The sequence below is a fragment of the Macrobrachium nipponense genome, chromosome 15 (genome assembly GCF_015104395.2).
Source record: "Macrobrachium nipponense isolate FS-2020 chromosome 15, ASM1510439v2, whole genome shotgun sequence".
In the NCBI taxonomy this organism is placed as follows: Eukaryota; Metazoa; Arthropoda; class Malacostraca; order Decapoda; family Palaemonidae; genus Macrobrachium; species Macrobrachium nipponense.
Genome location: NC_087208.1, coordinates 89,230,312 through 89,243,477, shown reverse-complemented (window position 1 = coordinate 89,243,477; position 13,166 = coordinate 89,230,312). Strand labels below are relative to the sequence as shown.

At 33.7% G+C, this 13,166-nt stretch overlaps 1 protein-coding gene across 1 annotated transcript; it reads left to right on the top strand.

Moving 5' to 3' along the window:
- The first annotated feature begins 5,056 nt into the window (after positions 1-5,056).
- Positions 5,057-12,715, top strand: LOC135226750 (uncharacterized). Its single transcript, XM_064266460.1, has 6 exons — positions 5,057-5,212; positions 5,493-5,702; positions 6,521-6,731; positions 10,457-10,613; positions 10,888-11,044; positions 12,464-12,715. The coding sequence occupies exons 1-6, from the start codon at positions 5,057-5,059 to the stop codon at positions 12,713-12,715; spliced, it is 1,143 nt and encodes a 380-aa protein (XP_064122530.1).
- The last annotated feature ends 451 nt before the right edge of the window (positions 12,716-13,166 follow it).

Sequence of the window (13,166 nt, the reverse complement as noted above, 5' to 3'; positions counted from 1 at the left end):
GGGAATTTTTTTCCTCGATAATAGACTTGCCTGGACCAGGGTGCGAACCCATGGATCCTTTCAAATCCAGGAACCTCAGTGAAGCTTTTACCTACTACACCACCACGAGAGTGGTGTAGTAGGTAAAAGCTTCACTGACGTTCCTGGATTTGAAAGGATCCATGGGTTTGCGCCTGGTCCAGGTAAGTCTATTATCGAGGAAAAAAATTCCCCTTCGGTTAAGCATATATGAAAATATATTAATTCAGAGGTAGAGCGAATTAGATATTAAAGGACATTGTAGCTCGATATATATATATATATATATATATATATATATATATATATATATATATATATATATATATATATATATATATATATATATATATCTTAATATATATATATATATATATATATATATATATATATATATATATATATATATATATATGTATATATCTATATATAGATATATATATATAGATATATATATATATATATATATATATATATATATATATATATATATATATATATGTATATATATATATTTAGCTATATATATAGATTATGAATAATTATCACATCACCGTGATTCATATAGATCATTCGAGCACAAATATCCTTTAATATCTAATTCGCTCTGCCTCGGAATTGATATATTTTTCATATATGTACCGAAGGGGAAAGTTTTTTAGTTGATAATAATTTCGTCCCCTCATGGGATCGAAACCACCGTCCAGTGGACGGGAACGAAATCTGGACGGCCTAGTGACGTTATCAAGTAGGCTGTCCTGATTTCGTTCCCGTCCACTGGACGGTGGTTCGATCCCATGAGGGGACGAAATTATTATCAACTAAAAATTCCCCTTCGGTACATATATGAAAATAATATATCAATTCCGAGGCAGAGCGAATTAGATATTAAAGGACATTTGTAGCTCGAATGATATATATGATATATATATATAGCTATATATAGATATCTATAGATATATATATATATATATATATATATATATATATATATATATATGCATATATATATATATATATATATATATATATATATATATATATATATATATATATGTTTGTGTGTGTGTGTGTGTGTGTTTTATATATATACATATATTATCTATATATATACCTTATATATATATCTATACTATATATAGTATATTGACATATATGTATGTATATATATTTATAATCCGAGTATAGTATCTATATTCTATATCTATATGTGTATATATTCTATTTATATAGTATCATATATATATCTATATATATATATATATCATACTATATCATACTATATATATTATATAGTATATATATATCTATATGATAGATATATACATATACATATATATAATATATATATATCTATCTATATATATAATATATCTAATATATATCATATATATCATATATAAATAATATATATATATATATATCTATATATATAATATATATATATATGATAACTTGATCACAAAAAGTATATAAAACGTGAGGCTATATATAAATAGAGGTTTTTGCCACGAAGGAAAAATGAAAAGCGAGATAGCCAAGCACTTTCGATCTAGACCGAAAGTGTTTGGCTATCTCGCTTTTAATTTTTACCTTCGTGGCAAAAACCTTTATTTATATATATATATATATATATATATATATATATATATATATATATATATATATATGATATATTTATATATATCATATATATATATATATATATATATATATATATATATATATATATATATATATATAATATATCTGTGTGCGTATGTATAAGACTTTAACCTTTTTGCTAATAGGTCAATGATCATTTATGTCATCTTAATGAGCGCTGATACTATGCAATTGTTTGTTCATTTTGCGTCGGTGTCAGCTGTCGTTATATGAGTAAACATTCAGTCATATGATTTCATTGATTGTCAAGTTTCTTTGCACTGTTAATGTTCACTGGGTTGATGGCCGGATGAAGGGAAGTTAATATTTACTTGGGCTACATCAGACAGTTGTAATCTCATGACTTCCAAAGCCATTCTTATTTTCAAAGTCTCAGTAATGTTTGAATCACTGAATCTTAATAATGCAAATGGGGGCAAATCCTTTCCTCTTAATGTGTTCATTTCTCATCTTCAAACTCTCGCTGGTTCTGTCTGGAACAAAGAACATTACCCAAAGCCCTGTGAATAATTATCCACCTATGTAACCTAGATAATATGTGAAGTCCCTGCACTCACTTTCTTTTTTTCCTTTTTACACCATTTTTTATATCTACAAGTCTGTCCACTACTATTAGTATTAAACCTGTTTTAATTTTCTCCTTCCTTTTCCAGAATTATATGAAATTATGCAGGTAATTACTTGTGGATAGTAATTATACTTTTAGGTCAAGGTAGTTTAACCAATTTAAAGGCCAAAAATAAAAAATATTTTTTTTTACAAACTTTAGCAGCTATTGTGACTTTTCTGATATTTGGAATTTTGAGTAATTTTTAACCTCGATCTCAGTATTTCTGAATATTACAGGTCAGCGTAAAAGTCAAAACTTAATTTTCACTGATTTTAATGATAGCTGGTACGCAGTACCCTAGTCATCAAAGTCAGTGGGAAACGTCTTTATTTGATTTTCTCTGGTTGGCAGGTAAGTATCTTGGGATGTTTACGATTATATTCCAACAATGCTTCAGATCTTGAACTATTTGCAGAGTAACGGGTCGATTTAAGGGCCATAAAAATTATTTTCCTATGACTCCATTGACACTTGAGAGGTAAGTAATGGCTTTCCCACAATACTTCTGTTTGTCATCCATTCCAAAGTCAGAAACTGTTGGTTAGTCTTTGTCAGGATGTAAAATAATCAAGATTTGGATGTGAGACAACAGGTTGGGAAGGCTGAGGCATGATCATACCTCAAATCTGCTAAAATTCATTGGCTCATGAACTTTTTTAAGAGACTTTCATTACTAAAATAGTCTCTATTACCTTCAAAGTGCATTGGACTTCAGCTCTTATTGTCGCTGTTTTATGACTTGCTTCTTTGTTTCATCCGTTTAGGAAAAAGTGAAATTTTGTTTATGACTGCCCAGTAGAATGAAGAAGCTCTCGGCCTGTTATCTAGCCCTTACAGCAGTGGCTTTATTCAGTCTCCAGTTCAAGATATCTTCAAAAAATTATCACTCTTCTGCTGTATCACTAAAGGTAAAATCGGAGAAGGAATTTCGTTTATCTCTTTACCATTTAAATATACATGATGCGTTGTGTTACCAGTGAGAATGCAGGGCTATCTCCCATAAACAAAGAATATTCCTGAAAAAAAGGCTGCAAATATCAGGTATTCCATGCTCCTTTCACAACTTTTCTTATCCCACGACGTTGCAACGGCATGTCCTGTTCTGTCGCTGATCTTTTCTCTTGATTCCATCCGCGAAGACACCAAACAGCCCAGTCACGGTGACATAACATAGCCAAGTTTCAAATCCACTCCTACAATAAACCAGCAGCTTATTCTAAACATCAACCTCGCTCTCATCATAGAAGCTTTCATTCATTCTCAACAAATTTCACTGTACACCTTGCATCCACAGCAACGCCACACTGCATAGCTGTTAAATCTGCCATATGCTTATTTCAAGTAAATATGCACCTAACATATTTTTTCACTTTAACTCCCAAACTTTTCACTCAGCTGCTTGCTACATAAAAAAAAATTGTAAATGCCCTCTGTTCCATCTATTTCTCATATAACTCTCTCTCTCTCTCTCTCTCTCTCTCTCTCTCTCTCTCTCTCTCTCTCTCCTCTTCTCTAGAATAGAGACAAGTTAGAGTTGTAATGATCATCTTCTCCAGGTCTCCTCACCTCATTGCTGGCCTATGTTCAACATTGGAACTCAGAGACTTTCGTCAAGAGGAGAAGTGAGAAGCGGGTAAGTAAAAATCACAACGATCTTTAACTCTTGCCTTCTTCAAAGAGAATGTATGTATGTATGAATGGACAAATTATGTATGTATGTACGTATCGCGCACACACACACACACACACACACATATATATATATATGTATATATATATATATATATATATATATATATATATATATATATACATCATATATATATATATATATATATATATATATATATATATATATATATATCTATATTGAAAGCTAGTATTTGTTCCCAATTGGTTGGTGACCTTAAACACGTAACATCCCAGCATCCCAGGAGTTAAGTGTGGTCCCTAGTTTCCACAGGAGCAGAGACTCATCTGTCATATAATATGGAGCATTTCCTCTCACCAATATGCACACATCTCTTCACCAGGCCTTTTACAGATAAAGAGATGCTGCCTGAGGTGACTGTAGGCGTTTGGTAAATGTAGACGTTTTGAAGATTTGTTGAATGTGGAGGTAGGACCATTTCATGAGACAAACAAAGGGATTACCACAAGTGTGAGGATGATAGGAAAAATCAATTGCTTTGGACATAATGAGGACAAGTAAGAGCTTGATTTGGTAGATGACCATGATGTATGAAATTATGTTTAGTGAAAGGAAATGTCCAAATAAAAAAAAATCTAATTCTCTGTTGGTTGATGCGTATGGACGCAGAAAACGCGAGAGTGGACTGGCACCAGGAACAGATTACTATAAGGAACTGAGTGACACTCTGCCCTCCGTTTTGAGAATAATGCCCAATGGCACTCTAGATCTGCTTCCAACTTCCAGGCTTCAGGTAATTTCTGTTTTAATTTCTTTGTTATTTGCACGTTCTTTTATCTTATTTTTGAAACCATGTGTATTATAATTAGAATTACTATTACCATCATTATAAGATAACGATGCAAAAATAATCTCGGTAGTGGCCAGCAAGACTTTTCAGAAATGAGTTCATATAAAGAACAACAGTTAAAAAATGCAATATCATACGTGGATTGATCTCTCATAGTTAAAACTAAACAAAATAATAAATATAAACTAGGTAAATCATGAATCAAGGATCATTCAAAAAGTGTTGAGCATCACACAGAAAGCATCAGGGGTAAAAACAATCCATGAATTATCTTCGAACACAGAATCTCCTCATTTCAACGCACGTGCCCACCAACGTTCAAGCATTTCTCTCCGGTCGTGTGAAAAGCTGGCACCGAGACCTTCAAGCATTTCAGCATGAACGACTCATCATTCCTCATAAAATGGTGTCCACTCTAGTGAGATTTGAATTAAAAGGACGCCTACTGACATTTTCCCTTGTGTCTCATCTTGGTGGGTTTTCAGGTGCAGCAAATTCGATGTGTATCATCGATCGTCTTGATACGTCTTGCTCTAAACATTTATAGAAAGTTTTTGCACGCGTTATCTCTCCATGAACCAAACTGTGCTTATTATCTTTTCATTATTATATCTCTTATTCATTTAAACATTACTTTAAGGACGGTATTAGTTGTCATTTTCATTTCATTATTTGGACTGTTTCCTTTCCCTCAACAGATAACCGGTGGAAGGCTGAGCTATCTGGACTGCAGGATAAGGCTGTATGATGCAGCTGATGTGAAGAAATGTTCGGCACTGCGCCGAAAGGGCCAAGATGGTCCTTTGTGGATGGCCTTTTATGGCGATTCCAAAGTTCGAGACAAATTCGCAATGTTCCTTGAAAAGACTCCAAATTTCAACTGGTATATCTATAATAACACTCTAAAGGTAGGAAATATTACATCAATACTTGTTGCCTATATACGTTCATCCATGTATTTAGTTATGTTCGTATTAATTATGTGGCGGTCTTTGGTTCTCCTATATTCAGTGAGTATTTCTTAAATTTACAAATCCATAATGCTGGTATACAGCTATAAGCAACCACAAAATAAAGTTATATGCTTTCAATATCATCCTCTGTTAATTTTCCTTGAAAACTTACAATCAAAATTTCACACAAAATTCGTCTGGCCAAGTCTGAGAGTTGTTATGGAACAGAATTTTCGATATCTGATTTTTTTTTTCGTTTTAAGTGGTAGAGTCAAAAATATAAATACCTATATTTCACAACCAACGACTTCCACCAGGATATCTTCCTTTACGTTTGAAAAAACATACAAGTGCGTTTGACCATAGGATCTCATTCACGTAGAACTGGTACAGTGGGAGGAGTAAGCATTTGAATTCGTTCATGTTCATGAAAATTAAAGGGGTTAGAAAGAATGCATTTTGGTTAAGAGGGATCTGCACACTGCAATTTATTTTATAAAGATATTGATAAGACGGTTCCTTGAACCTTGTGACTAGACGTATGTCTTTCATTCTCCCTCCTCGTCCTTGTATTCTGGAGCATCAAAAGATCAGAGCAGCTGCCTAAAAACAAATAATACAACAGACACCATCATAGACTAAGGGCAATGGCTCCCAATCAAAAGAAAAGACAATAAGAAACTTTGCGGGAAATTAATTATTATTGAATCTGTTATATTTTTCAATAATAACCATTTAATTTACCTGAAGTTACGTTTGTTCTTATTTGACAGGAAAAGACATCAACCACATGGAAGGCGTACAACTTGATACATGGCTATAAAATGCAGCACTCTCTAAGTGTTGCAGGAGACCAAGACGCCAAATTAGATTTCATTTGGGCACCAAGAGGATTTGAGATCTACAATAAGTCAGCACCAAGAGGAAATGAACTTGAGTTTTGGGCATACAAGGCTCCGAGAGTGCCAAGCGTGGTTGTCGTAGGTAAACAAATTGTTATAATTATTTTTTCTAAATGGAATACACACACACACACACACACACACACACACATATATATATATATATACACACACAGAAAGTATACAGCCATTTGAAACATTGGAGTGCAAGATCTTTCAGGTTTATTGTAGTGTACAGTCAAGCAAACTACATACAACTGAAGATTAATAAATCCCAGGCCAGTCTGGCCAAAGTAAGATTAATCACAATCCATACATGGAACTTTATTAACAATGTTGTTGCTTTATCGAGGCCACTTTCTCATGAGCAGAGTAACACTGTGCTTATATGAAAACTCATGATAACATAATTTTAAAATATTGTTTCTAGAAATCTATTAGAATTTGCACTAATGAAGCTAACAAAGAAGATTAATATTAATTTGACCTCAGATCGATATACATTTAGCCCCATTCTGAAGATGCTTGAATTTCATCTAAAAGATAAACTAAAGAAGCTCAGTAATCCTCTTTAATGTTCTACGTCACTTCCTGTTTTATATAGTACCAGAGTTGATCTTAAGCCCGCCACTAACGTTCAGTTACGCCTGCGCAGTTTTAACTGCACAGTTGGGCTGTGCAGTTATAACTGAACGTTAGTGTGGACAACCTGCAGTTTTTCTGGCCTGCGCAGGCGTCCTGAATAAGTAGCCCATCTCAATCGATGAACCTCAGTCCAAACGGGTGCGCATGCGCATTGCAACTTTAATGTGGTGAAGGCAACTTTTTTGGCTCAGTTCGCTGTCCGTCTGCGGACAGATAACGTACTAATTAAGAACATTGAGATGGGTTTTATTAAATTGAAAAGTGTTTATACCTAAATTGATGATATATTGGATGTATTTGTTATTAATAATTGATAATTAAGTCAGAATAATATATATTTATAATTTTGCCATTTTGCCACGGGAAAAATAATAGTGTATATGGAAGGCTGAAAGTAGCAGCATCATTTTTTAATATGAATGAGACTTTGCTTTAGAAAGTCAAATCCAAAGGCTATCGTAACAGATTAAGCCCATGTATGTTTATTCGTAGTTATAAACCACATATGCAAGACAGTTTTTCAATGAGAATAAATATTTATTATGACAAAATAATGTAAAACAAGAATAGGCCTATATGCGTCTATTCATGATTATGCACCTTGTATGTAATTCATTTTTAAATTGAGAACAAAATAATATCCTACTTTCTGACGAAACAAAATCATCAAAATTGGACTATGTCTGTTTTTTCACGCATATTTCACTTTGAAATGAAATTAGACTAATCAACACAGTAATGAAACACGGGAAGATAATAGTAAACTAACAATTTTCATTCATTGTAACACGTCATAAGAAAGTCTATCTTTAAACGAAACCAAATCAATATTCACCATTTTAATGTAATAGAAAAAAATATTAGGCCTAGTATATGTGTCATCTTTGAAACGAAAGCAAACGATTACGATCTTAATTATCTTTCCATGGAACTCTTCCTTCATTCATAAAATATTCAATAAACATTATGAAAGTCCTTTTGGCCAAATTTAAACTCTTAACAAATTCACATGGGAGTATTGAATTCGTTTTTAACAATCACTCTTTCACTGGACGTCTTACTTGACGTTTATGAGATATTTTTATGATATCAGCAAGCCAATTACAGCCAGAGCAGCGTGTGTTGACGCCATGGTTCCTACGGAGAACTGAGGAAATGGCCTCATTCGTTAGTGGCGAAGATTTGCCTGCACAGTCCGACTGCGCAGTTATAACTGTGCAAGCATAACTGAACGTTAGTAGCGGGCTTTAGACAGCTTATCCACACCTGAAGCACAGCTAACTAAAAAGTATTATATATATATATATATATATATATATATATATATATATATTATATATATATTATATATATATATACCTTTCTTTGTTGTTTGTAAAATCTAATCCTTTTTTTATTACTTTATTCCGCTGTATATAGTTTGCTTTAAAATTTCTTGGAGTCCAGTCAAAAGATCTCGTTCTCAGTTGTTTCACTTTCCGCGTGACTAAATATATTCCGTTTATATTGTTGTACAGTGATGCTCAAACCTGACGCGACATGATGCTTTTTGCTTTTTGTATCGTCTAGAATCTCAGGCTCAACGTAACATTCCCAAGTAGTGCTAAACTTCTGTTTTTCATTTCTAATGTCATGCATGTCAACAGGTTCGCAAATTGACAGTTAGCACTATTCTCCTTGCGGTTCTATAAATATGATATCTTTTATCCACTTGTATAATTCGTAATCCGTGTGATTTGAACTAATTTTTTTTTACATTGCTGAGTTTAAAGTATTGTGTGATGAGGTTAGCGGTGCTATCAATGACAGCACACTTAGCATGCTCCTTTGGCTGGTCAACTTAACCACCTCTACAGCATTATATCAGTAGAACTGATAAGCTCAATTCATCATAACAACATTTTCAAAATAGGAATATGAATTATAATAAGTTTTCTCTGAAGGCTGAAGTTTTAGGCTGTGTTTAAATTGCCTAGTGTGTTGCAAAATTATTTATAGGCCTAAAAATAATCTCGCCTTCAGTTATGTAATCTCTGTTGCTAATGAGTTTTTTGTAGAGATTACCTGTTCTTTGAGGAATAAAAGATGATGATGAATTTGATTGTTTGGAGAAGATGACTATTAACTGAAATATATATTAGTATTAATATCAAAGCGTATGAAACACTCGTTTTTTAATTGGCTTAAAATATTATATTCTTAAAAGTCTTTCTGCTCCCTTTTGGTGTATAATTTATTCTTTCATAAGGTAACTTAAAGTGCAAGAATGTGTAGATGCCTCATTTGCTCTCTTACCAGAAATTGTTAATATACAGATGTGAATGCTAAGTGTAAAGTAAAGAAATCTAACATACCTAGGCCTAGGAACAAAGTCTTGGGTTTAACAAAAGAATAATTGTATGGGCGAATATTTGTTAGTAAGCCATTATTTTTTTAGTATTTAAGAAATATAACAAATAATTTTAATTGAAAATCCAAAAATCCCTCTAACACATAAAAAAAAATGTTTTTAAGATAATTTCATTGTTGCTTCTCATTGTAGACCTGTTACACCAGGCGGTTCTTGTTGTACCGCCACTCTTAATGTTTATATCAGTGGACACATTTTACTTTTGTATATACATATTTACTATTTTTCAGCATTCAGGTGTAAAAACATTCAAATAGGACTATCTCAAATTTTATGCTTGCTATGGAAGCAACCTTAATGTTATGAAATTTTTTAGTTTTTTTATTTAACATGAAAACTGACGTTTGATGACGACTTCATTTCGGTCAAATGCATCAGCGATGAGTGAACAAAACTTTAAAAAATGTTCATTAACTGTTTTTTCTGAAATTTTGCTACGTGTGACATTTTCCTACAGTTTCGAAATATATGACAGATCACACTCTTATGGAACATATTATGGCCTAATTGTATGCAATAATCGTGTTTTTGCATTGAAATAATAGATATGGAGCAAGTTAGGTTGCCAGTTAGTGAATTTGAACGAAATCCTATGCAATCATGTAGCATCAGTTCTGAGCATAGCTGTACATTACATTTGTATGTTAGGAGACAATAGACTGTTTATCTTAAGATCATTTTCCCCAAGTGACTTTCTTATTAAATTAACGTGTCGACACATGTGAAAAATGACCTATTTTCAACCCACAAAGGTTTTGGATCATGGTCCATGAGTTCTGGAGCAACGACTGACAGTGAGACTCTGAACAAATATTCCGACTATGCAGACGTATGGCGAAGTATGGCGAAGGTCCTCAGTGTTCTTGCTGCACGCACCAACGTGCTTGCTTGGGCGCAGTCGAGAAGCAGGTAAGTAGTTTTTATGCTCTCCAGATGTGTGTCTAGGAAGACTGCTAGTGGTCTGTAGTAGGTATTTTTACCTGTTTGATGGCTTAATACTCCAACTTTTCCGCTAAAATAGGATATGCTAAATGTAACTGGCTTTTAAAAATAGGTAAAAGGAATGTTTTGCCAAATAGAATAAGTATTTGAATGGAGAGTGACGAAGAAAAAATCTTCTACGTAAATTGTATGTGAATTTCGACATTAGAAAATTCCTTTTCTGTTTTTCTGTGTCTTGCAGAGATTATGTGGTTGTATCTCGTGTTAATGCCGCCAGTATGAATCAAGAGCCCGGTTCGAAGAAGCATGAAAAAGCGGCGCTCATTCAAAAACTAACTCGACTTCTCCATTACACTCGACTCTTCTCTTCGACGGCCGAATGGACCGACGAAGTCATGGTAACATTCCACAAACTTAGTTAAGAGAAAAGTCACGAGATCATTATATAAGTAAACTCTCAAACTCGCTAAGTGGTTAGATTTTTGCTATGAGCATTCCGTTGAACTATACTCACTTCGTCAAGGAGTCAAACACTTGATGCCTTTCTATTATGGTGAGATATGTCCTCGTCTAAAAATCCCTTTACAGATCCACCCCTTGCTGCGTTAAAACTGTTTTTGTAGATATAACAGTGCTTTTGTATATATACATGCCTCTCGATGGTGTATTTAATGTTGTGAAGATCTTCCTTCACAAGCAAGTCAGATGTGTCTTAGTAAAGTTAGTGATCTTAGTCTTGGCCTAAAACCTTCCGATATCAAACAATCTACCTTCTATTCTAGAGTGCAGATATATAAGCTCTTTTTTTCGTTATTTCCAAATACAGGATTTAATCAACATGGGAACTGTACGATATATAAGACTGCTGTCAGCATAAATCCATTTTTCAGACAGCAGTGTTGAACGTTGCTGGTGGGCTACTAAGTTTTTCCATTGCAACGTTAAATACAATGTAGAGCAGAACAGTTTCTCCACGACATTTTCTTTTATTTATCTTACAGACAAAACTCATGCCTACAGTAAACCATAATGGCAAAAGCCACATTAACTTTCTGAATGTATGCGTTCTCAACAATTCCGACTGGTATGTTACTTCTATAATTGCGTAAAATATTTCTTGAAGTCCATTCTGACACAGTTGCATAAATTCAGAACCTATAACCTCTTGAGGACGTTCTCCCCTATTCAGCAGAGTTTCTTCACCCCAAACAAAATTTCCAGAGTGATCCCTCAATCAAACCTTAATAACCTCATTAGTTCCTTGACTGAGACCTTGGCGTCATTTAAAGTATCCGCAATATCTAAATTACATATTCTCTCCAGCATGGGTAAGTCTTTTGTCTTAACAAGATTAATTTCGGAATCTGCACCATATGCAAATTTATTTTACTGAATCTAACGAACCATTTCCTTTTATGTCAGGAGTAAGGTTTGTTACATGCTCCAAGAAAGGGATAAATAGCCTATACCTACTGCTTTTATATGTCACTACATTTCCTTAATGCTTTCATTGTCAGCATCAATTTGCTTTTGATAAGGAATCCTTCCAGAACTGATTTTCGGTCTCTGGCGTCACTCATAAAACTGTTAAGGATATCCCGAAGTACATTCAAAGGCATATGAGTTGCTCTCTGCACCACCTTGCTGAGGACAGTTTTCTTGATTTACCTTGTCTGAGACATCGTTATGTCGACGTGCATATAAATGTACAAGCTTATTCAAATGCACAAATCAGCATGCGTACTTCATAATACCTACGTAGATATTTTGAATTAGAACAGTTTAAAAGTAAGTCACATTCTGCTCATTCTCTACAGCACATGGCTCTACGGAACACCGGTGTCACCATCTGGGACTCGACGATGCCAATGAATCTCCTCAACATTCAAGAATGCCAAGTCCTTCATGACTCGAGGATGACCGCGTATCTTACTTACTTCGATCACAGTTGCCAAGACGATATCCACAGCGACTCTTACACGGTCGAGGATGAGAACATGATGCTCATCAACTTGCTCTGCAATCAATATGTAGGAAAAGTCGAGGGGACCTATTGCTGTACAAAGTAAAAATCAAATTTTCATTGTATCCAAGAGTGTTTCATTCCTTAATGTAAACACGGTCACCCACTTCCAAGTTATGTTCTATACCAGTGCCCATTCATCTCTCTCTCTCTCTCTCTCTCTCTTCTCTCTCTCTCTCTCTCTCTCTCTCTCTCAAGTAATCGTCACAGAAAACGAGAAGGAATGAACTTTCCATATTTCCATTTTCTTTTTGTTATTGTATTTATGTGAATTTGCACTTTGTTTTTTTACGTACCTTCAAGGAACTGTGATACTGCAAGTAGTTAATAAAAGTAAAGAAAACATTACCGCTATAAACATATATTGGTATAGTAAAACATAAAATTCATTCTTTAATTACCTAACTACATGTTTGCCCTTGCCACGTTTCATATTCCTCATTAAATTATAAAGATATTTCATTCGTAAGTATATATAAACGAACAAAAAAACTTGT

Excerpts from the sequence above, each read along its gene's own strand:
- LOC135226750 (XM_064266460.1), top strand. The coding sequence starts at position 5,057 with ATGAATTATCTTCGAACACAGAATCTCCTCATTTCAACGCACGTGCCC. Across the intron at positions 6,732-10,456 it reads GCCAAGCGTGGTTGTCGTAG|GTTTTGGATCATGGTCCATG; the intron begins GTAAACAAATTG and ends CAACCCACAAAG. Across the intron at positions 10,614-10,887 it reads TGGGCGCAGTCGAGAAGCAG|AGATTATGTGGTTGTATCTC; the intron begins GTAAGTAGTTTT and ends TGTGTCTTGCAG.